Source organism: Euleptes europaea, chromosome 6 (assembly GCF_029931775.1).
Source record: "Euleptes europaea isolate rEulEur1 chromosome 6, rEulEur1.hap1, whole genome shotgun sequence".
NCBI lineage: Eukaryota > Metazoa > Chordata > Lepidosauria > Squamata > Sphaerodactylidae > Euleptes > Euleptes europaea.
This window is the reverse complement of record NC_079317.1, coordinates 84,098,852-84,122,571: the sequence shown is the minus strand read 5'-3', so window position 1 is coordinate 84,122,571 and position 23,720 is coordinate 84,098,852. Positions and strand designations below refer to the sequence as shown.

The following is a 23,720-nucleotide window of genomic DNA, read 5'->3' as shown; positions in this document are numbered from 1 at the left end:
TTTAAATGCAAGAGACATAAGACTGAAATATTCTTCAAAGAATTCCACTACATAAGATACATTTCATTTCAATGGCATTGGGGCCAAATGCTAAACTATATATAATGTGATGGTTAGAGCTTTAATGAATAATATACCCAGCTACAATAATATATTCAGCCACATTATTCATCTTTCATTATTAAATGTTGTAAATTTAAACTGATTTTAATCAAGGAATAGATACACTGACTGTCAGAGGTACAAAACATTATAGCCAAGTACTGCATTTTCATGATTGATTTAATATGAGAGGGGGCAGCCCATGTCCTAGTTGTCAAGACCACATTGAAAGAGTTCTGTATGCTTAAGAACACAGCCAATTTAATTTAAGGCAGCTATGGATCAAATGGAAACATTTTGCCAGGCAGAAATAGCCCTTTGACTTCTCCACAGAAGTCACACAGACAGACATTTATGACTCCCACCCCCCCATCATTTTACCTGTGGGAACCACTCTGATTCTCCAAGCGCTTTGAGGAATGTTATTTCAGAATCCGCAGGAATATTGCTAGGAACACAAGCACTCATGAGCTTTTTAAAGCTAGCTTTCACTTGTCGAATGTCACTGAACTCCACTGGAACAAATTCACAATTTAAAGCAAAATCAAGTTTGAAGCCCTGTGGACAAAATATATTTGCTTGTGTTACTCATTCTGAACCAAATCTGTATTTTAAAGTACTTTTTGTTTGTTTTTTTGCTGAACAGCTGCCCTGTCCCTCCTTCAGAACATTTAAGTTTTTCTGAGTCTTCCTACTGATTCCAAAATACAAGGTGCATGTAGAAAGTGCATATGGATACAGAGCATACAGGGTGCATGTGCAAAGTGCATACAAAGTATGCCTTGCATACTTTTTACCTGTGATGCTTCTTTTATTGGCACCATCCAAATATACCTTTCCCCTACATTTTCCCCTACTGCCTCCCCGCACAGTACTTCCCTTGTCACAACACTCCATGTTGTGCCAGAGGAAAGTAGGTACAGCTGCCAGAAAATAATAAACACTATTTTTGGTATGGTAGAGATTGTTATACTACAATTAATGCTTTTTAAAATGGCCAGAATGACCTAGCACAGTTCCTGGAATTCCTAGCTATAGCCCAGAATGAAAAGAGATAGCGTACTGCCCACCCCTTGGCTAACTTTGGAGCTGTATAATTCACAACAGGTTTTGAGACAGCATCCATCCATCCATCCATCCATCCACCCACCCACCCACCCACCCAACCATCCATACGGCAGAAGGAAACATTAAGGAAGGATGAGGTTGCTGAGTCTGGGCAAGTGGCAATACTAATCCAAATACACCTGTAGCTTCTTTTCATTTTCTTCACAGACCGCTGACACAGATAATGATTTCTGAGGCTGAGCATTATTACAGATTGGTTTCAGATGTCATCAGCCTTCAACACAGTTGCCTCTTTTGAAACAGAATGTATGCAGGTTTCTTTTCGGATCTTTTGAATTCTTCTGGATGCGTGAATATATTATATGAACATGGTAGTAGTATACATTACTCTCTGTTTCATTAAGTGGCGCAATGCCCAATATAAACCAATGGAAAATTAACCTCACTCATTTTAACTTTTAAAAAGTCAGGTCTACTAATCTAACTCTAGCAACATGTTTACAGTATACTGCAATCCAGATGGATATGCACATCCCATTGGAGATGATGAAAGATGCAGATAGACAGCATCCACTTTGGATGTGTACCTGATTTAAGCCACTTTTTCTAATCTAGCAAGCAATAAATGCATAATCTCCTTCACTGTATCTTATTCTGCAATCCAAAAAGCACTTAAATTCCACTGGAATCTATGCAGTTCCACCTTGAATAATTCTGTGCAGTGTAGTATCCACAGCTATATACTGTTCTTAATATTAGAGGTAACCACGCAACCCTCCCAAATCTATTTTAGGAAAGCAGAAATACCCTTAGTTGAGATTTTTCTCCAAATATGTAGAGGGCAGCTTGGCGCTTCAGGAGCTGGTTTTGAAAATATGCACTACTGCTGTTATAGGAAGGCGAACCGTCTTTCCCAGCTAGTCTTGCACCCACATCAAGGAACGGCATCTGAGTGCTGATAAACCGACTGCTAGAACGAAGACTCGCCCACATACCTTCATAAAGATTAAAAATATAATCAGATAGTTCATCTTTTCATGGAACTGGATTATTTTGTAATTCTCCAGTAAAACATGCATATATAAATATTGCTTGAAAATAAAACGTTTGCATATCGTTTGCAATCTTTATGACTATGCGTCAAAATTCATGCACCTGAGTGCAAAATGATTCCGCGCCGAAGTGATTCAAATGTTAAATTTTACCAAGTTGTGCAACTGAAATAATGTCTAAAGCAAGCCGTTTCATATGTTTAATTTTAATTCATTTATTGATTGCCTTTCCACTAAGCAGCGCTCAAACAGAAATGTAAACCACTCTGTTAGTATTACATATAACATTCATAATACCACCGCTCTACATCTACTTTCATATCAGTATAGCTGTCAGGTAGGTATAACTGTGGTGTCCCTCCCTCACCCACACCAATAGCAAATAGTCACTATGAATAGCATTTCAAAGTGAAAAGCATTAATCTGCAATTGGATGAGGGAGAGAGAATTTATGGAAGGAATCTCCTAATGCAAGGTAGGCACATGTGCTGTTTTACCAAGGTGTGGCTGCCATCACAAAGCCGCTCCTGTGTGACCAAGCTACGTGTTGCAGTTGTTAAATAAGTATATCACATGAGATGCTCATTACCAAACACAATAATTCATGTAAGCTTTCTTGGCCATATGATAAACACTATGGATAGTTGATTTCCTGTGGAGATCCTGTATTCTGATAATGGACGTATTTAAAAGATGGCAACGAATTTTTACTCAAATGTTAATGCTGTAGCAAACGAGACAGTCTGCCTGAAAAGTGTACCCAGTTCACTTGCTTTAGACGTGAGTGCACAGGTCAAAACAAACAAAAATGGTCAATCAGGAAGTTGGTAAGGCACCATTTAAAGGAGTTTCCCTCTGAAATAAAGCAAGGTATATGTATCACCTCACCTCAGAACACCTCTATAATAAAATCAGACTTGTTTCCAATAGTATTCCTTTCCTTTATCCCTTAGAAGCTCCTTGATCCATTGATCCTGAGCAGCATATATCTAATATTTGAGGGATATTAGGGCTGAAACAAATCATGCCACTGACAATGTAGCCTTGGGATCCCAGTCACTTAGTAAAAAAGAGGTTATGTCAAACACAGAGGCATTACAAATCAACAGAGACTACAAATTTACAAGCGCATGCAGACTACAACGCTTACCAGTGATGGGTTACAGTGATTAAAGGCCAAATAGATACCTACTCACCACTCCATCCATTCACCACTCCCTATGGTGTTTGTTGTTTTCCACCCTTACTAACACAGCGGTCATATTATGCACCAGCAATGGTGGGAGATCGCTGTCTCAGCAGTAACCTCTCCCAACATAGGAAGGAGACAGTTGTGAGGCCAGATATTTCCCCTTATATAAAAACTGCAATAATAAGTACCAGGTTTCCTCTACTATTTGCTCATTCACCAGTCCTGAACCAGCAATGACGTCTGCAGGGATGCTAACTTATTAAGTAATAATAATTCTTTATTCTTCGGCTATTTAGTAATGAAGCCTGGAGAGTATGATATTCTTTGTATTTGTAGTGATTAGAAGAAGAAAAAGACTTGGTTTTTATATGCCGACTTTCTCAACCACTTAAGGCAGAATCAAACCGGCTTACAATCACTTTCCCCTCCCCTCCCCACAACAGACACCTTGTGAGGTAGGTGGGGCTGAGAGAGCTCTAACAGAGCTGTAACTCTGCCCAAGGTCACCCAGCTGGCTTCGTGTGTAGGAGTGGGGAAACAAATCTAGTTCACCAGATTAGCCTCCGCCGCTCATGTGGAGGAGTGGGGAATCAAACCCGGTTCTCCAGATCAGACTCTGCCGCTCCAAACCACCACTCTTAACCACTATACCACGCTGGCTTATTCTAATCTAGAAATCTTTCCACATTATACTGTGGCAAAGTTTTTACGTGGAAACAGAATATAGTGTGCCTAAGCACATTATGGAAATGGTAGAAAGTACTATTAGTGCAAAAAAAAAATACGGTACCTTGATAGACTCTTCCTGATTTGGTATTTGAATGAGTGAAACATTTATCTCTGTACCCAAGCACTGGCAGATAGCAGTAAGGGCAGGAGGAAAGGGAGGAGCAATGGAATGCACATTGGAACAAGACAGTCACAGCAAATTGAACAGGAGAGAAGAAAAAGATTACAAGTAAATTTCCATTCACATAGGATTAAAATGATAACTTTTAATAACATGTGATCTAACAAGTAGTTCTAAGGAATTGAGTCCATGTGTAAATCCAGCCACAGGAATTTCAATAAAGGGGAAAAAAGCTGCATTATTTGCCAAACATGATAATGTCCATGGGCACTGCAGTAACTGCAGACATGAAAAGAAGCCAAAAATGATGTGCCACTGTATAATACCAAAGGGAGACTTTGTGTGTGTGTGGGAATTAAAAACGTAACAGGTTTTTTCATTTAAAAATTTTTTTTAGCTCAAAATATGCCTATTATTGATTTGGCTGAAGCATAAATTTAAATTGGAAGCCTCTATAGCCTTACCTGCATATCTAAAGCACCATGCAAAGCACACATGTCATTTACCGTTAAACTATTAGCATGCATTAATTTGTTTCTGGGCACTCCTTTCTGGCAGCACTCATGCATTGTGTGTGGGTTGATAACCTAGTCTTATATGTACACCATTGGGTGCAATGGAAATGTGGTTTTAATAGAAAATTGCAGTAATGACTCCTGCTTTAAAACAAAACAAAACAAGAGTCCACATTTCCCCCACAAACACTTCAGGTAAATTGAGAGAAGAACATTATTGCTGTGGAAGTATTCTATTGCTCTAACATTGCCACTTGGAGGATAGCTGGATGCTAAACATTGCTGCATGTACCTGATTTAAGTATCATATTATATGTGAGACAAATAAAAGGGGGAATTGAAACAAAAGCTTCAGCTTTGAGTAATATGCTGGCACGCCTGCAAATTGAAACTATTTGGTCACGTTTGTGATAGGCACCATAAACTATGGAATCTGGCCCAGTGCAAATCACATTTTGGGGGAATCTGTTTTTTTTTTTTTAAAGCGGGGGTTTAGCTTAGAGACATAATAGTTAAATAGTAAATGCAGTGTTTGCTAATGGAACTAAACCCACAAGGAGGTTCTGTGTAGAGCAGTTTAAGGTAAAGTTTAGGGTAAACTAAAACCTGACCTCCCAACACTCTGTGAATCCCCTCCCAATTCCCTTCTATTTCTGTACTATTTATGATATTCAAGACAGAGTAAATGTAAGAGTACAAAATGCTATAAAGTCATGATTAGCAGCTATCACTTTGGTTGATGATGTATTAATATCTACAACCAAGTGTGACCAATTTTAGACACAAATGTATTATTTATGTTGACTATATTGACACACTAGAATATTTGTGGAATCTATATTATCTGCATATTCTGTATGAGTCATTCTGTGAACGTGCAAAATTTAGCCTTCCTGATTACAACAGTGCATATACTTATATTCAGAAGGGAAAGGCATCATTATTCACAGTCAACATGAATACCGTGAAGCATCAGAGAACTGGAATATAGGAAGCAGGAAACAGTGATATGATAGAAAGTAGATTCCAGAGTTTGTTCAGCATATGTCACAAAAGCAGGGCCACTGAGAGGGGGGACTGGGGGGATAAAATTCCTGGGGCCCGTATCAGCTGGAGGGCCACATTCAGAATGAATTTCTAGTTATTTTACTTCTAATGCAATTCGGCACAGCAGCCACTAGGGGTGCAAGGAAGAAAGACCACACTAAACAAAAGTAGCTCTCTCTTCTGGTGATGCCTTTCTGCACAGTTTACTACAAGGAGGCAAATGCTGGCATATCTTCCTTTTTTCCACCCAGCTCTAACTTTGTCTGCTCATTCAGAGCTTGCAAAAGGGTAGTTCTGTTGGTGTGGAAAAAAATAAAATAACATTTCCTCTTTTCTTAATTTCTCTTTTTCTTTTCCACAGTTTTTCTTCATTTTGCTCTTCCTTTCATGATCTGGCTCCATTTTTCTCTCCTCCCTTCTAATTTTAATCCCCTCCCTTATTTGTCAGTCTTAGTCTCAGCTTCTGCTTATCCCTGGTTGACAACTTACAACATACTTAGCAGTAAAGGACTCAAGGTACAACCCCTTTTTAATATTGTCAATGGAAGGGGGGAGTTAATATTTCCCCATGATCTATCGTAATAACAGGATGCGCCCCCTGCTTTACATGCATAGTAATAAAATGTTAATTTGCCTTAGAGGTGACACATGGAACAGAAGATAGAACTCCTCCCCTCCCCCTTAATTAGATTTAATTGCATTTTTAACACTGTTCAGGCAGTGGGTTGTTGTTATTGTATTGGTGGGACCTCTAATACCCCTTTGTAAATACTACTTTGCTACTGCAGACATTAAGCTTTGTGCTAAATGACACATGACTTAATCTTTTTAGAAAATATGTCAGCAAAAGCAGTCCCAATGATATCAGTTCTTCTCAACCTGCACCACTACATAACTCATTTTGCCTCTCCTTTTGTGCTAGGTAAAGGTACAAGGGTAAATTGAAATAGATTTCTTACTGATTTACTTACTTAAAGATTGTGACATGAAATTTGTGAATGTAAGAAGTGTGTCCTATATTGGTACACAGATATGCATTTGTGTACAAATATAAAATTACAAAATTAGTCACATGGTTAGGATCAGAGTCATATGGGGGCAGATGGAATCTTTGTCTAGGGGCCCATGGTGGCTCTTGGCAGCCTTGCATAAAAGTGCTACTTTAGTTGACTTATACTATAACTCAGTGGTAGAGTACTTTGCTAAGGAGTATGGCAGAGTACGAAAAGGAACAAGTCCTGATTCTCCCTCTGATGCTGTCTTCCACCCTTACTAACCTGGCAGTCATATTATGCAAACCAATGGTGGGAGATCCCTGTTTCAGCAGTAACTTCTCCCAATATGGGAAGGAGACGATTGTGAGGCCAGATATTTCCTTTTACCTGTCCTGTCTAAGAGGCAGTATGGACACATTAATATTTCTCACAGTACAACTACCTTGGCAGCCACCTGAGGACAGGGAACTTGTCCATACTATCATGGAAAGGGACTGACTGCATGTTTAAACTGCTGCTATTGATCATCTTCTGAAAGAAGGTGCACACTAGCCCAAAATTGGGGCACTTCCTACAGTAAATGCCATGGCATATGCAACTGCAGATTCTTCCTCTTTCTACAGAACAAGGCTCCACTATATTCTACCATAACTTGAAGCAATGCAATACCTAATTTTGTTAGTAACAACTGCCAATTCATCCATGAAATCATACTTCTTCCCAAAATATCCTACCATCACTTCTCAAATGGTTTAAATTGATATAGTACTCTTACAACCTGATCCACACCATTAGTCACACTGCAATCGAAGGAATTATCTGCTTTAAATGCAATACCTTTGGTTAACCAGGATGTGAAATGAGCAATTAAACATGTACCTACTCTCCCAATGTTCTACAATACATCACAAGTTTGCAAATATTGCAACTTCTGCTACCCTCTTTCATGACCTATTGATTTATTATATTTTCAAAACATAGTTTCCCTTCATTTCTAAACACCTTATTTTCTAGAGATTTATTACCCAATATAAACCATGCGGAGAGAAATCAAAAGTGCTCCTTCACTCTTTACTTAGTGACACAATCCTGGCTATCTTACATTACCATGACTGAACAAACTCACTACTGTAGCCTTCATATGTATCACCAATATACACAGATGGGATCACTTTTACTTAAATACTGTGCTGATCATGACCATTCACAAAACACAGCCTTCACCCAAGTTAGAATCTGGATAGTAACTTTTGTCTTGGTGGCGTTACCCATCTAATGATTCATATTTGTGGTGATTCATACTAGAATAAAGTGGGACAGCTGACTGAAATATTTTTGAATTCACATCTGTTCTGCCTCGAAGACATCCACACGCAACAGTAGGTTGCCTCCTCATATGAGTATGGTCTTCTAGCTTGTTGGTGGACAGCACTACCAGCTTTAAAAGGCTTTAATTCTCTATTGGATGTCTGTGTGAAAGAGGGTATAGATATGGATTCAGCCAGATGCCCATAAGTACCCAACACCTGTTGACCATAGACCAACTCCAGTGAATAGCTACACAGCCCTCAGTGTTGGTTAAAGTAATCCAGTTACAAGAACCATGTGATCACCTCCATTAGAGCCAAACTACACATTAAAGTTTTTGAGATGTGTCCAGACAGCAGCTGCAGGGAACCAGCTTTTTAAAGGGCCGTAGGCCCCATTTCTGCTTGGCACATGGTGTTGGGGAGGAGGGGCCCCTTTCTGCAGCTGAAACATCCCCAGGATGTTTGCCTCATTCCACCTGCAGCTTGATGTTTGCCTCATTCCACCTGCAGCTCATTCCACCTGCAGCTCGATAACAGTTATTTGCCTAGTTCCACCTGCAGCTCGATAACAGGGCAAATAACCCTCCCTGGTGCAATTTGGGAACATGGCACAGAGTGAGGGAAGACAGGAGCCACCCCCGCCCATGCTATGGTCCCAAGCCTTATTGGGCCCCTGTGATCCTTTAAAAAGCTGTTCTTCTCAGCTGCTGTGTGGCTGTGGGCAAAGCAAGTTGGGTCCAAGGAACCCGACGTATTAAAAAAACAAAACGTGTAGTTCGGCCTTCAGTGTGTGCAGTTTCCTTTTCCAACAAGGGAAAGCCTGCTCTTGAATATGACTTACCCTTGACAAATGAGGCTGACTTTTACATGTGCTTTCTTGGGAAAGTGATTGGACACCACTCAGCCAAAAGTATTAGACAGGTTGGTATCCAGGTGCTGTATAGTTACAAACTGAAGAATAATGCAAGAACAAACCCTCAGCCATCTTTTTATATTACATCAGTGTGTAGGCTTTGAACTAGTCTTACTAACCTCCTCGGGCAAAGCTATTGGATAGATTTACATCCAAATGTCCTGGCACTACCTGCTTAAACACAGTGGACATTCTTGAAGCCCTCTTTTCAGTGCCTAAAGTCAGTCAAAAAGAATGGAGAGATTAAAAGTACAGTATCATTCAGGCCAACATTACCGAGATTTTTACTTGTTCTAAACCTAATATAAAAAGTCTTGTTTTTCATTCTTTACACATGTAATTGCTGCCAGTTCCCCACACTTAAAAAGTCATTCCACAGTATTAGAAATAACACGTATACATTTGCAGCAGCACAGAAGGTTAGGTATGGCTAATGCAATCCAAACATTTAACAACAAATGAAGCAAGGCATGCACAAATTGGTGACAGTGTTATGTTATGAGAAAAGCCAGAATTTAGATACTCTTGATTTCACCAATTGATCAAGCCAAATGGACATACTTGGCAAGTAGCATGCTCCTGTGTCTAAGACAGCAGCGTTACCTTTGTATGAACCCTATCAGGTTGCATCACAAGACAACTGGAACAGAATATTAATGAATTTCTTAATTGCGTCATCCAGACTTACCCAGAAGAATATATTACATTTTTAACTTTAGGGTTGCTTAAAACGCAGAACATACTCCCATGTTTGTAAGAGTGCATTAAGCAATCCATTGCTTTTGCACACGCCTCTAACAGTTAGAGCTAAGCACTGTATGTTTGCTCAGCTTGCATTAAACTAGCATTTCTGCTTATTTTACTTATGTTATGTCATGTTTTTTAACTTTTCAAATGTGTTGTTATCATGAACAGTTTTTTTTTTTTTAAAGACAGATTAACAATGTGGATAGTGCGCCTTTTGGGCATTGATAACAGTATAGACATCTGGCAAAACTAACAATAACACAATAAGAATGATACTATTTTTTTTTACTGCAGCTGTACAAATGTATAACTTTACCTGGAGACAAAGCAATCGTTGGCCTGACAGTGAGAGTGTTACTGCCATTCATTTTGCTATGGACTGAAATTGCATTCAATAAGGCTTGCAGGTATTTCTCTTGTTCTATGCTGCTTGATGATTCTAGTGAAGTAGGAGCTGTGGAAATGAACGCAGAGAACATATTAATTTTTATTTGGCACATTTCACTCTGGAAAAGGCAGAATGAAAATAACACCCAGTATTGAACTTTATGCATATAGCGGTCCGAACCCATTCCTAGGGTTCAGAGCAGGTTAACCACGTTGAAGAAAAATCATAAAAATAATATCTTAAATTAAAAAGTAGCCCAGTAAATCAGAATTGTATAACATATTAATCCCCTTCATGCTACTCCCAGGGCACTGCCTGACAAGAACTGCCTGTGAAAGTAGGGTTGACAGCCCTGGGTTGGGATATACCTGGAGATTTGGGGGGTGGGTCCTGAGGAGGGGAGGGTTTCAGGAGGGGAGGGGCTTCAATCGAGTATAATGCCATAGAATCCACCTTCCAAAGTAGCCATTTTCTCAAGGTGAACTGATCTCTGAGGCAGGAGTTGTATAAAAATAACACAGAAGATGCATTTATATACAGGTGGTTTTTAAAGAACAGTTCAGCAGCCCGGGTCTCCAGCCAGTCACAGAAGCCTAGATGAGGTACTTAAAATTAAACTAGTTATGTATGGGGATCCTGAAACCATGGCAATTGTTTATTTTCACATGAGAAGATGTAATAAGATGCAAGCCAGGAAGAGACAGACGACAGGAACTGAGTTCTGCTGGAGATAGCCCGACTAGATTAAATGCCAAACAGAGGATATGAATGCCAGTCATAAAAAAAAAACCTGATCAGGGATAGGGAGACAAGGGCCACATGCCAAATGATCAGATAGGGAGAGCCTAGAGGGGCAGGATTCCTAACTCTGGATGGGGGGGTGGTCACCTAAGCAGGCAGAAGCGTTAAAAGGTGGAATCTTTCTTTGTTCTTGGTTCAAATACTTTGCCCGGATGCTGTGATCTATGCTGGGAGCCAAACTACTCTGCAAAAGGGCAGTAAGGAGTTTGGGGATGTGCTTACTCCATCTAAGGTAACTAAATGCTAGACTCACTTTTGTTTTGTTTTCCTTAGATCTGTATCTGCTAGGCCTGGCAGCTATTTTCTACATATGTGCTGTAGTTTAATCTTTAGTAATAAATCTTCTTTCCTGTTTAAGAAAGCAGACTGTGACTCAAATCCTAATCACATGCTGAAGACCGCTCTTACACGCTAAGGACATGTATGGATGGGGGAGTTAAAGTAGTATATATGTCTTCAGACAGACTAACACGGCTCCCATCGTGATACTATTTAGTGTACGTGAAACATATATAGGTGTGTGTGTATATATTTTACGTACACAAAGCAGTATCATGATGGGTAGCCGTGTTAGTCTGTCTGTAGCAGTAGAAAAGAGCAAGAGTCCAGTAGCACCTTAAAGACTAACAAAATTTCTGGCAGGGTATGAGCTTTTGTGAGTCACAGCTCTGAAGCAGCGAGCTTTGACTCACAAAAGCTAATATCCTGCCAGAAATGTTGTTAGTCTTTAAGGTGCTACTGGACTCTTGCTCTTTTCTACTGCTACAAAGTAGTATGTCATTCATATAGGGTTATGCCGAACTATTTATGCCATGAAAATCTATTCTTGTAATGAACTCTTGAATGACCCTCTGCTTTTCTAACTTATATATTAACTGTGAATACTTTTATCCACTTCCCCTTTCAGAAATTCCACAGGTCATGTGGTTCAGGGAGGCCAATGTCACAATTTTTTTAAATCACAGGCGTTCAGAGTAAATTCTGTTCCTCCTCCTCCCCTATAATATGAAATTTGTGGTTTATTTCCATCTTGACTCACAAAATCTGAACAGAAACTGTATGAAGTTGTAGAGCTTGTAGGATGATCTATTAAATAAGAAGCACATTTTTATTTTATTTTTGCTTAGGTCATTTAGAGCCTGCCTTTCTCACTGGGATCAAGGCAGAGTGAGTCAATACAATCAACAGGATGAGACATTCGATAAACAAACGTAATTGGATTAGGATTGCAGAAATCCAAAGAAATGCTGAAATGAAGCATAAATATTAACTTGACATGTTAAATGATGCCAAAACAGCAACAGATTGTACATACTATATGCAGTATAGTCCACAGCCTCTCCTTTAATTAAAGCATCTTTCTTAACCATTCCGTTATAGCATAGCCCTATTACCTGTGTAAGAATGCCCTCCTAAATAGTTCAGTTTGTACAGTCTGAGGAATGCCAGGAGAGCGGGAACCTTCCTGATCTCCTCAGGCAGGCCATTCCATAAGATGGGAGCCACAACAGAGAAGGTACAGGCAGTTGTTGCTATTGTCCATTTGCAGGGTGGCACCTGCATAAGGCCCTGATCAGATGAGTAAAGCTGTTGGGGTGGAGCAGAGGTGGTTCTGCAGGTATGAGGGTCCAACACCATAAAGGGCTTTGTGTTTGATAGCCAATACCCTGAACTGAACCCAGTGTCTGACAGACAGGCAATGGAGTGATTGCAGAATGAGAGTAATATGTATGCTCTACCTAGCTTTTGATAATAACTGAGCTGAGGCATTATGCACCTATTGGAGTCTTCGAGTTGAATTCAAAGGGAGACCAATGTACAGTGCATTACAGGAGTCTAGTCTAGATGTTACCATGGTATGGATCCAGGTGGCCCAAATGGCCAAGTCAAGACATGACACCATCTTCTAGGCTAAATTGAGCTGGAAGAAAGGATTTTTTGCAGCTGCATTAAATGGCAGCAGTAATGTTGGATCCAGTATAATCTCTAGGCTTTTAACCAAGTCAGCAAGTGTCAGCTGAACCCAACTGAAGGTGGGAAGCACAATGTCCTTCATGATCCCACCTTCCCAACCAGCATTACCTACATAGCAAAGGGAAGAGTGATGTGCATTAACTACAGGAGATGGGCACTGAGTAGCGTTACCATCTCCGGGTTAGGAAATACCTGGAGATTCTGGAGGTAGAGCCTGAGAAGGGCAGCTTTGGGAAGGGAAGGACTTCAATGGGGTATAATGCCATAAAATCCACCTTCCAAAATGGCAATTTTCTCCAGGTGAACAGATCTCAATCACTTGGAGGTAAGTTGTAATAGAAGGAGATCTCCAGCCACCACCTGGGGGTTGAATCCAAAAAACACCCTATGCTGTAATGAGAGTGACCCACAAAAAATAACAGCATGTAGCCCAAATTTCTAACTCTATTTCACAAAGGCAACATACAGTATTATACAAAAAACAACCTCACTCTGTCTAAGTACACGATACAAAAATAAACTGGACAAAAACAACACAATGTATGAATTCAATCACACCCCCAATCACAGTCCAAAACACATTATAAGCCAATACTGGCCGTATTCAGGAGCACAGTCTTCAGTAACGAAGTGAGAAAACTCCTCTGCTGTCACCGTGCTGCATGAAAGATTCCGGCTGGCAAAGAATGCCTCTGGCTCCTGGATGTAGCACAGTCCGATGTGTTTCTAAAGCAGTTGTGCCATTCAGACAATCCGGACTTGTCTTGCCGGGGTAATGGAACGATAGCCACAAGATAATAAAGGCAAAGGAACGTGTATCCTAGGTACTCAATCACGTTTCACCGTAAGGCTTCTTCATATTGAAACTTCAAATCAATTGACAGAACCCTCGATGGTCACACAGAAGATTTTAGGCTGAAGAAGCCTTATGGTGAAACGTGATTGAGTACCTAGGATACACGTCCCTTTGCCTTTATTATCTTGTGGCTATCATTCCATTACCCCTGCAAGACCTGATTGTCTGAATGGCACAACTGCTTTAGAAACATATCGGACTGTGCTACGTCTAGGAGCCAGAGGCATTCTTTGCCAGCCGGAATCTTTCAAGCAGCACGGTGACAGCAGAGGAGTTTTCTTAACTTTGTTACCGAAGACTGTGCTCCTGAATACGGCCAGCATTGGCTTATAATGTGTTTTGGACTTTATAAGGGGTATGATTGAATTCATACATTGTGTTGTTTTTGTCCAGTTTATTTTTGTATCGTGTACTTAGACAGTTAGAGTGAGGTTGTTTTTTTGTATAATACTGTATGTTGCCTTTGTGAAACAGAATTAGATATTTGGGCTACGTGCTGTTATTTTTTGTGAACCACCTGGAGGTTGGCAACCCTAGCATTGAGTGTCAGGGAATGGTCTTGTTTATGTCCATCACAGTTGATAGAGGTAAGCTTCCCACCTATCCAGAGAGAAAGACAAGATGGATGTCAATGTGAAAGAGAAAGAGAAGATACAGATAGCCAGATAGACTGTGTTGGAGTTGCCTGAAGCAGGACCTCTCTCACTTGTGAGGTACCAGATCAGCTGTCCTTTAGGAGGGCTTTTTGCCTCCTCCTGTCCCATGGGTCGCAAAAGTGCGGCTCCCGAGTCGCATGCGGCTCTTTAAGGCCTTGAGTGCGGCTCTTTCCGCGGCAGGGGGACGAAGGCCTGGCCTCCCTCCTGTTGTGCATTGTTCCGCGTCGCTGGTTGCCGGGCGAGACGCCGAGGTTACAACCCCCAGCCCGGCGGCAGCCTCCTCCGCCTGCTCTCTCCACGTGCCCTTCGGTGGCTTTTGCAGATAGGCTGGCCGGGGAGAGGCGAGGGAGGTCCGGCGCGCCTTGCAAGCTCCCTCCCGGAGCGGCGACGAGGGCGACGCGCCCCTCTCCCCCTCCGAAGGCAGCCCTTGGTCTGCTCGCCCTCTTGCCCGTGAGGAGGGAAGCCCCGGCAGGCTCCGACTTGGTCCCGCGTGAGGCTGCTGGCAAGCCACGGAGGGGAACGGGGGGAAAGCCCGGGGCCCAGCAGGAAAGCGTTTCGTCCCCGACCGGCCGCCTCTTTCAGCTTGCAGACCCGGGTTTGAATGCGCCCCGCCAAACCCCACCTGAGCCTTCGGCCTGCCATGCAGGGCGCTCGTGGAGGGCCAGGCAGCCCTTCAACAGTCGCACATCCGCCAGAGAAAGGCCTGCCATCCCTCGCCGTCCTCCCCCTCCCCCTCTCCTTTCTCCCCCCTCTTCTTTCTTCCTTCCTTCCATCCTTTCTTCCCCAGTTGCTTCCTTCTCTTTCCTTCCCAGTTCCTTCCTTCCTCTTTCTTTCTCTCTGTCCCTCCCCCTCTTCCTTCCTTCCCTTCCTTCTTCCCTTTCATCCTTTCTTCCCCAGTTCCTTCCTTCTCTTTCCTTTCCCAGTTCTTTCTTTCTTTCTTTCTTTCTTTCTTTCTTTCTTTCTTTCTTTCTTTCTTTCTTTCTTTCTTTCTTTCTTTCTCTTTCTTTCTTTCTCTCTCTCTCTTTCTTTCATTCTTTCTTTCTTTCTTCTCCGCCCCTCCCCCTTCCTTCCTTCCATCCTTCCTTCCTTACTTCCTTCCTTCCTTCCTTCCTTCCTTCCTTCCTTCCTTCCTTCCTTCCCCAGTTCCTTCATTCGTTCCTTTCCCAGTTCCTTACTTTCTCCATCCTTCCCACCTCCCTTCCTCTACTAGGGTTGCCAACCTCCAGGTGGTGGCTGGAGACCTGGCAACCCTAGCATCTCCCCCCAGTGTACCTACAGTTTAATTAAGACTTAAAACTTTAATTAAAGTTTATTAAGTTAATAAACAGTGTACCTACCTATATAGTTTAAGTTTAAGAAATTTGGCTCTCAAAAGAAATCTCAATCGTTGTACTGTTGATATTTGGCTCTTTTGACTAATGAGTTTGCCGACCCCTGTCCTGTCCAATACTTGTACATTTGCAAATATTACCTAAACACTATGTTTCCAAAAGAGAACCAACCTCAGTAACCACTAACCCCTGCAACTTCCCACTGCTTAGGGAACTGGGGAGCATGTAACAATACAAAGAACAGTACTACTGTTCCATGTTTGATCCATCTGCCTTTCTCACTGGGACTCAAGGCGGATTATAGAGAGTGAGTCAATACAATGGACAGGACGGGACATTCAATAAACAGTGCAATAGGATTAGGGTTGTAGAACTGATTCAGAAATCTAAAAACAAAATTGAAGCAAAGCAATGATATTAACATGACACCTTAACTGATGCAAAATTACATAGTAGGATCCTACTTACAGTAACCTATACATAGTAGCATAGTCCACAGTCCCTAATCATTTATCCAAGTAACTTTGTGAATCATTTTGTGCAGTGAAACCCTATTGCCTGTGTAGAAAAGCCTTCTTGAATAATTCAGTTTTGCATAGTTTGCGAAAAGCCAGGAAAGTGGGAGCCTTCCTGACCTCCTCAGGCAAGCCATTCCATAAAGTGGGGCCACAACAGAGAAGGCACGTGAATGGACAGTTGTTGATTTTGCCCATTTCTAGGTTGGTACCTGCAGAAAGTCCTGCTCAGAGGAGCGAAACTGTTGTGGCGGGGCAAAGGGAGAGAAGTGGTCTCGCAGATATGAGTGTCCAAGGCGATGAAGGGCCTTATGTATGATAGCCAATACCTTAAACTGAGTCCAATAACTGATGGGCAGCCAGTGGAGTGACTGCAGAATGAGAGGAATGTGCATGCTCTGTCTAGCTCCTGACAATAGTCAGGCCGCAGCATTCTGCACCGAATGGAGTTTCTGAGTTGATTTTGAGGGAAGACCAATGTACAGAGCATTACAGTTATCTAGTCCTGATGTTACTGTGGCATGGATCCAGGTGGCCAGATCAGCTGTTCCAGGTAAGGGGTCATCCTCCAGCTAGGCTGAATTGGAAGAAAGCCTTTTTTTGCAGTTGCATTAACTTGCTTCTCCAGCAATAATGTTGTGTCCACTATAACTCCAAGACTCTTAACTGAGCAACCAAGGGTTAGCTGAACTCATGAAGAATAACTTCATGAAGGCATTGTGATATGGTTAGAACTGGCCACCATAATCAAGCTTGATGCATGTCTAAACTTAATTTAATCTGTCAGATTATCAGAATGCAGAATCTGCTGTATTAAGTCAGGCCAATAACATCCAGGATCCTGCCTCTGACGCTGATTTGTACAGGAGACTTTAGAAGGAAACGACTTGGGAAATAAGTAATCCAACCCATAATTAACTCCATGATTGTATCTCACTATATTTATTCCAAGTATTAGCTCTTTAAAGTCAGCATTCATTTGAAACTTGAAACATTTCACAGAAAAATAAAAATAAATAACATTAAAAGATACCCAAAGCTTATTAGATGTTAAAACCCATGACTTTACAATTACTGTTATGTTGTAAGGCATAACTGATGATTTTGGGAAGACTAAAGGCATGTGGCAAAAACAGATATACAGCTCTCTCTTTCTCTCTAAAATAGCCTACCCAGGAAATATTCCCTCACCTGTTGTTTGTGAATTTTGAGATTTGAAAAGGCCAACAACTCCTTTGCCATGAAAGCCACCAGCTCGAAGCAGGAGTGTGCTGGTTTTGGGGTTTTTCCAACAGACAACGGGTAGGCGATTGTGTCGATAACAGCGTGCTACTCTCTGCAAGCTGCTGTCTTGCACAGACTGAGGTACCACTAGTAGCCCTGGATAGCTATATCAATGGGAAAAGGAAAAATAGGGTAATTAGATGGCTCAGCTGAGGCAAAAAACCACTAATATCATTTGGGGGAATGCCATTTATGTATTCCTGTAGAGGCAGTGAATTAGTCTGGAAAAGAATCCAAAACTCACCAATATGCCAAGTTTTACATTCTTCTAGCAACAGTTGCCCCAGTTTCCACCCAGTTGTGACCATCCCTAATGACACAGAAGAGTAGGAAAGTACCAGACTTCTGCAGAGTCCAACTACCCTTTATAATTGTATGCAGCTCGGTGTTAAAATTAACAAGGTACTTTTTAAATATATGGACATTTATTTATCTATTTGTATCCCACCTTTCTACCCAATGGGGACCCAAAGCAGCTTACATCATCCTCTGCTCCTCCATTTTATCCTCACAACAACCCTATGAAGTAGGTTAGGCTGAGAGAATGCGACTGACCCAAGGTCTCCCAGCTAACTAATGTGGCGCAAGTGGGGATTCAAACCCAGGTCTCCCAGATACTACTCCAATTCATTTAACCATTACACCACACTGGCTCTCAGAACTGCAAGACGTCATTTCTGCAGTGTTTAAAATGCATTCTTCTGAAGCCCAGCCTACAGGGATTGCTATGCCTAGTTTTGCCACTGAGGGAAGAAGAGAAGAAGAATAGTTGGTTTTTATACCCTGATTTTCTCTACCCTTAAGGAGTATCAAAGTGGCTTACAATCACCTTCCCTTCCTCTCCCCACAACAGGCACCTTGTGAGGCAGGTGGGGCTGAGAGAGTTCTGAGAGAACTATGACTGGCCCCAGGTCACCCCCAGCAGGCTTCATGTGTAGGAGTGGGGAATCAAACCTGGTTCTCCAGATTAGAGTCCACTGCTCTACACCACACTAGGAGGTAAGATCGTCAGCAACAATGGCCCCTCTTTGAAAAATCCCTTCCTAGGGACGCTTACCTAACTCCATACCATTTGCTCTTTTAGGAGCACAGTCACACACCTTTTGTTTTGCCAGGCCTTTCCACTGCATTAATCTCCAGCTTTTGTACTGTCTGCTACTTGTTTTTATACATTAATTATTTGTTCCTATTGTTGATTTCAAACTATTTTACTTTGGAATAAGTTGTTTTGGGGATAGGATAGTCCAAAAAACAACAACTGGCAGGGGGGATTTATAAAGCTCTATGTTAACTTGTTTTTTTGTGTCTGTTGCTAACCTTTACAATATGATAACTTTGCTTAAGTGCTGTGTAGACATTTCTTCCATTTTCTCCTAGTATATTAAATGACTGCTTATTTTTTTCCTTCCTTTACCACTTTTATAGCTGGGTTATACTTTTTAACTATCCTCAATCCAGTCTTTTAAGATGTTATTAGTTTGAATGGTGTATTTGGGTTCATGAGAGTACAGCAAGAGGATCACTACAGTAACAGCAAGAAACAGCATGCACATTTCATACTTGCCCTTGACTGATTGTTTATAGATACTTTTTATGAGCAAGAATGTTTAGATGCACTGAATTAACATACTAAACCACTGCCAGGACTTTGGCTCTGACAAGCAACTGTCTCTGGCTTGCATCAAAATCAATTTATACAGCTCTAAAACTATAATATGCAAACCGGTGGTTATATAAGTTTTAAAAAAATAAGTTCAGACAGGAAAGAAGCTACATCTGGGGTTTTTGTTTTGTTTTGAAGAGAATAGATTCCATGGAAAGATAAAAAGCAGAAAAAGAATTCAGGTATCTATAGTCATTTATAGAAAATTAAAGAATGTATTTCAAATCTTGCTAACAAATTCCTGTTTTGGAAATATGTAGTATGATTTTGCACTTGAAACATTGGGCAAAATTACAGGTAAACAAAGCTGTTATGAAAACTTCTAAGGAAAAACAGCTACCAGACCTGTGTGAAGTTTTTGTTTTACATTTTCTTCACGGGTATTAGGCCTTGGGGTAGCTGTGCTGGAGTTAGAGTTGCCAATAACCCGGAGAAAAAACATGCTTTGCCCCTTTAATAGAGGCTTAATGTGTGGAAATGGGCAGGTCAAGCTTTTCATGACATGAAAGTAAATACCATCACCTAGTAAATAATATTCCATTAAGACTCTATTAAGGGGCAGAACATTTTTTTGGCAACCCTAGATAAAGCTTACCTTCTGCCCAGCTGTTTAAATGCTTATCAATACATCTATCTTATAAACTAATAGTGAAGTCGGCCAAACCTCTGGAAGTTTAAATCTGGTGACTGGAGCTGTGAACGGGAAAGACAGCTCTTTCTACAAACCAGAAAAGTGCCCCAGGTTTGCAGAAAATTCTGAAATCTTTAAAAAAATTCATTGGAGGGGGGTTTAAAAACCTGAAAATGACAAAAGGAGCACCTGTAGCTTTAAGCAACTGATACCCTCAGTGGCTGTTGCTAGGCAGCCACAGATTCCAGGCTTCAGTTTCCATGAGTAAAAGGCAAGGGAAGGGGCAGGGTCCTTTCCAGGCCTATTTTGGCCTTTGAGGGAGGATTCATTGGGGCCAAGCCTATGGTTGCCATCTCCAGGTTGGGAAACTCCTAGAGATGTGGTGAAGTCTGAGGATGGCAAGGTTGGGGATGGAAGAGGCCTCAGCAGGGTATAATGCCATACAGTCCACCCTCCAAAGCAGCCATTTCCTCCAGGGAACTAGAGTTGCTAACCTCCAGGTGATGTTATACGTTGGCACTGCTTTGTTTCTCATCACTTCACTTTGCTTTCATGCGAGAACTCGTTCTTGGGGAAAGGTGGACATTTTTCTCTTTCCCCTATGAATTGTTCCTTCAGTCATTACCGAGATTTTTGTCGTGTTGAATTGTTAAAATTGGTATGAATATAATGCCTTATTAGAAGTGTTTGTTTTTCTGTTGGGAATTTGTTTGTACTATTTTAGTAGCCTAGTAGAAATTATTGTTTGTATTAGTATATGTAGTAAACTTTTTGAAAACTGACAATTTATTTTTGTTTTTTGAAACTGACAATTGAAAATTGATCATTGATATTGAGCCTGTGTGCTGTACATTTGGTTTCAACCTCCAGGTGAGAGCTGGAGATTATCCAGATTACAACTGCTTCCAGATGACAGAGATCGGTTCCCCTGGTGAAAATGGCTGCTTTGGAGGGTGGAGACCTATGGCATTATACCCTGCTGAGGTTTCATCCATCCCCAAACCTCACCCACCCAAGGCTCCATCCCCAGGAATTTCCCAACCCGGAGCTGGCAACCCTAAGGGGAACTGATTGCTGCAGTTGGGAGATCCATTGTAATTCTGGGAGAGCCGTTGCTGCCTCTGCTGCTATGGGGGAGAGCTGCCACCATGCTCCTCCTGTGGAAGGGGAAGAGGAAGCAGGTGGGGGAGGGCAGGAAGGTGATAAGGGCAGAAAGAGTGATGGGGTGAGGGACAGAAAGAGAGAGAAAGTGACCGGCATGGAGGAGAGAGAGAGTAAGAAACGGGGTGGCAGGAGGGAGAAAGAGTGAGAGACTGAGAGAAGTAGAGGGAGAGGGGAGGAAGCAAAGATGGGGGAATGAGATAGCTGCTCCTGCAAGTTTCTTGCAGGTCCCCACTTGTCAATATATAATTCTTAACATGGCCAAATCTGTGGAAACTTACATCCAGAGACTGGTGCCATGAACAGACAAAGACATCTTTCTACAAACCTGAAAACAGCCCCGTTTGTGGAAAATTTTGAAATCTAAAAATAAATACACGGGAGGGTTAAACCCCCCAACAAAAGTTTTAAGGAATGGATTCCCTCAGTGGCTGTTGCTAGGCAACCATACAGCCTTCAAGCCTTGGTTTCTGTCAGTATAAAGAAGAGGGAGGGAGCAGGCCCTTTCCAGGGCAGTTTTGGATTTTTAGGGAGGACTTACTGGGGACAGGGCTCAGCAGAAACCACAGGGCAACTTACTTGAGTCATGCAACTTACATGACTCACCCAGGCCTAGCTGCTTGCTACTGCTCAACAGCAGCCACCCCATAAAAGCCACTGTGGTGTAGTTGTTAAGAGTTTCAGGTCAGAATCTGGGAGGCCTAAGTTCAAACCCCAAATCTGCCACGGAAGCTCACTGGGTGACTTTGAGCCAGTCACACACACTCTCAGCCTAACCTACCTCAAAGGTTGTTGTAAGGAAGAAATAGAGGAGAGGAGAAAAGAGGACTGGGTGCATCCTCAATCTCATTCATTTCTACCTCTCTGGGCACTGCTGAGAAGGCAGAACAAGGTTTCCAGCAGCAGGAAAGGCTTGCAAAGGATACGAGAGGCTTTATTAAGCCTGTCTTGAACTGGAAATGCCACTCCTTAGATGCTCAGCTAAGTGGCTTAGTAGTTCCTCCCCAGCGTGGTGGTAGTGGAGAGCCAGTGTGGTGTAGTGGTTAAGAGTGGTGACTTGGAGTGGTGGACTCTGATCTGAAGAACCGGGTTTGATTCCCCACTCCTTCACATGAGCGGCGGAGGCTAATCTGGTGAACTGGATTTGTTTCCACACTCCTACACATGAAGCCAGCTGGGTGACCTTGGGCTAGTCACACTCTCTCAGCCCCACCTACCTCACAGGGTGTCTGTTGTGGGGAGGAGAAGGTGATTGTAAGCCGGTTTGATTCTTCCTTAAGTGGCAGAGAAAGTTGGCATATAAAAACCAACTCTTCTTCTTCATTAAAAGTAATCCTCCCCCCACCCCCAAAATAAAAAATTGGCTTGCAAAGAGAATGGGTGACTGGTAGGGAAGGCTGCCTAGTGGCAGGTGCATGAATGACTCCTAATGCAAGACAGACTTCACAGGGAAATGATGGCAGCTTGAATGGGAGAAGTTCAAAGAGATGTAGGGGAAGACCCTTTCGGGAACCTAGGGAGTAGCCTGGCACTACATTTAACAGGCAATTATATGAATCTTTAGGAGGAGCCCCCTGCAAGGTTTCAGAAGGCAGCTGGATAGATCTGGCAACTGTAAAGTGGCTCGTTGATCAGTGGGAGCCTGTTGTGCAAACCATCCCCATATAGTCTGCAAATATATCCAAATCTATTCATATTTCCATTTGTACATGATTACAAGTTTCTTACGGCAAACCACCAACACGACTGCCACATTTAATAATGGGCAAATAAACCATCTAGAGCAGAACTGCCAATTGTAATATTCAATTAGAACACTATATGGTAATCAGATAATTCTGCAAGTACTGTAGTATACCTGTGTACAGGATTTGAACAGTTTTAGTTTCCTGCAAATTTTATCTGTATTTTATTCATTTGATGTAAGGTGCTTGTTATCTACTTCTCCCAAAAACTCTTCAAATGGCAAACAATACATTCAAACTGATTTAACAATAAACTTGATCTATTAAAACCAAAAAGCAGTATAAAACCCACATTAAAACAATCCTGTCAGCTTTCAATCAAGTAAAATTAAAACTTTACCAGCATCAAAACCAGGCAGCTACCACAAATCAGCAGGGATTATTAACGTTCTTGAAACACCAAGGATACAGAAGTAAAAAAAAGAAAAGAAAAAACCCAACAAACAAACCCAGCAAAATTCCTGAGTGAATATAAAAAAACCAAACCCTCTTTCATTTAAAATGTGTCATGTGTGATGTACACTGTGGATGATAAACAGTGTGTCATGTGACTTAATTAAAAAAATAACAATGGCAGTTCATTTGCTCACCTTCTACAAAGAGAATACATCCTATTCAATGCAGTTATTCGGAAGTACTCTGTTTTTGAGCGAGAAGAGCTATTGCTGATGGTCCCAAGTCCCAAACGCTGATAATCTCTGAAACAAGCTCTCTCCACTAGCTGCTCCATTGTTGATTTCTCTGATGCCTTCAAAGTACCACTGGTGGGCATTTCACTGTCATCTGAAACTAAAATTGCAATACTTTGCTAATTTAGTATTAGTAGCTCCCTCAATGAAGCAAGCTCACTGTAGACTAGAGCAGGGCTTCTTAAACTTTTTCCACTTGCGACCCCTTTTCGCCTGAGAAATTTTTATGCGACCC

The 23,720-nt window shown here is 41.6% G+C and overlaps 2 protein-coding genes across 2 annotated transcripts in view; one reads left to right on the top strand and one right to left on the bottom strand.

Annotated features, from left to right (window-relative positions):
* SBF2 (SET binding factor 2) overlaps positions 1–23,720 on the bottom strand; it is a 247,743-nt gene that overhangs the window by 32,360 nt on the left and 191,663 nt on the right. The window contains exons 26-32 of the mRNA XM_056851939.1: positions 23,387–23,585; positions 17,504–17,700; positions 10,108–10,245; positions 9,164–9,259; positions 4,205–4,267; positions 1,978–2,165; positions 484–660 (exon numbers count right to left, since the gene is read on the bottom strand). Coding sequence (XP_056707917.1) covers positions 484–660; positions 1,978–2,165; positions 4,205–4,267; positions 9,164–9,259; positions 10,108–10,245; positions 17,504–17,700; positions 23,387–23,585 — 1,058 coding nt within the window. The remainder of the gene's footprint in view (positions 1–483; positions 661–1,977; positions 2,166–4,204; positions 4,268–9,163; positions 9,260–10,107; positions 10,246–17,503; positions 17,701–23,386; positions 23,586–23,720) is intronic.
* SWAP70 (switching B cell complex subunit SWAP70) overlaps positions 1–23,720 on the top strand; it is a 309,546-nt gene that overhangs the window by 172,952 nt on the left and 112,874 nt on the right. The window lies entirely within an intron of this gene.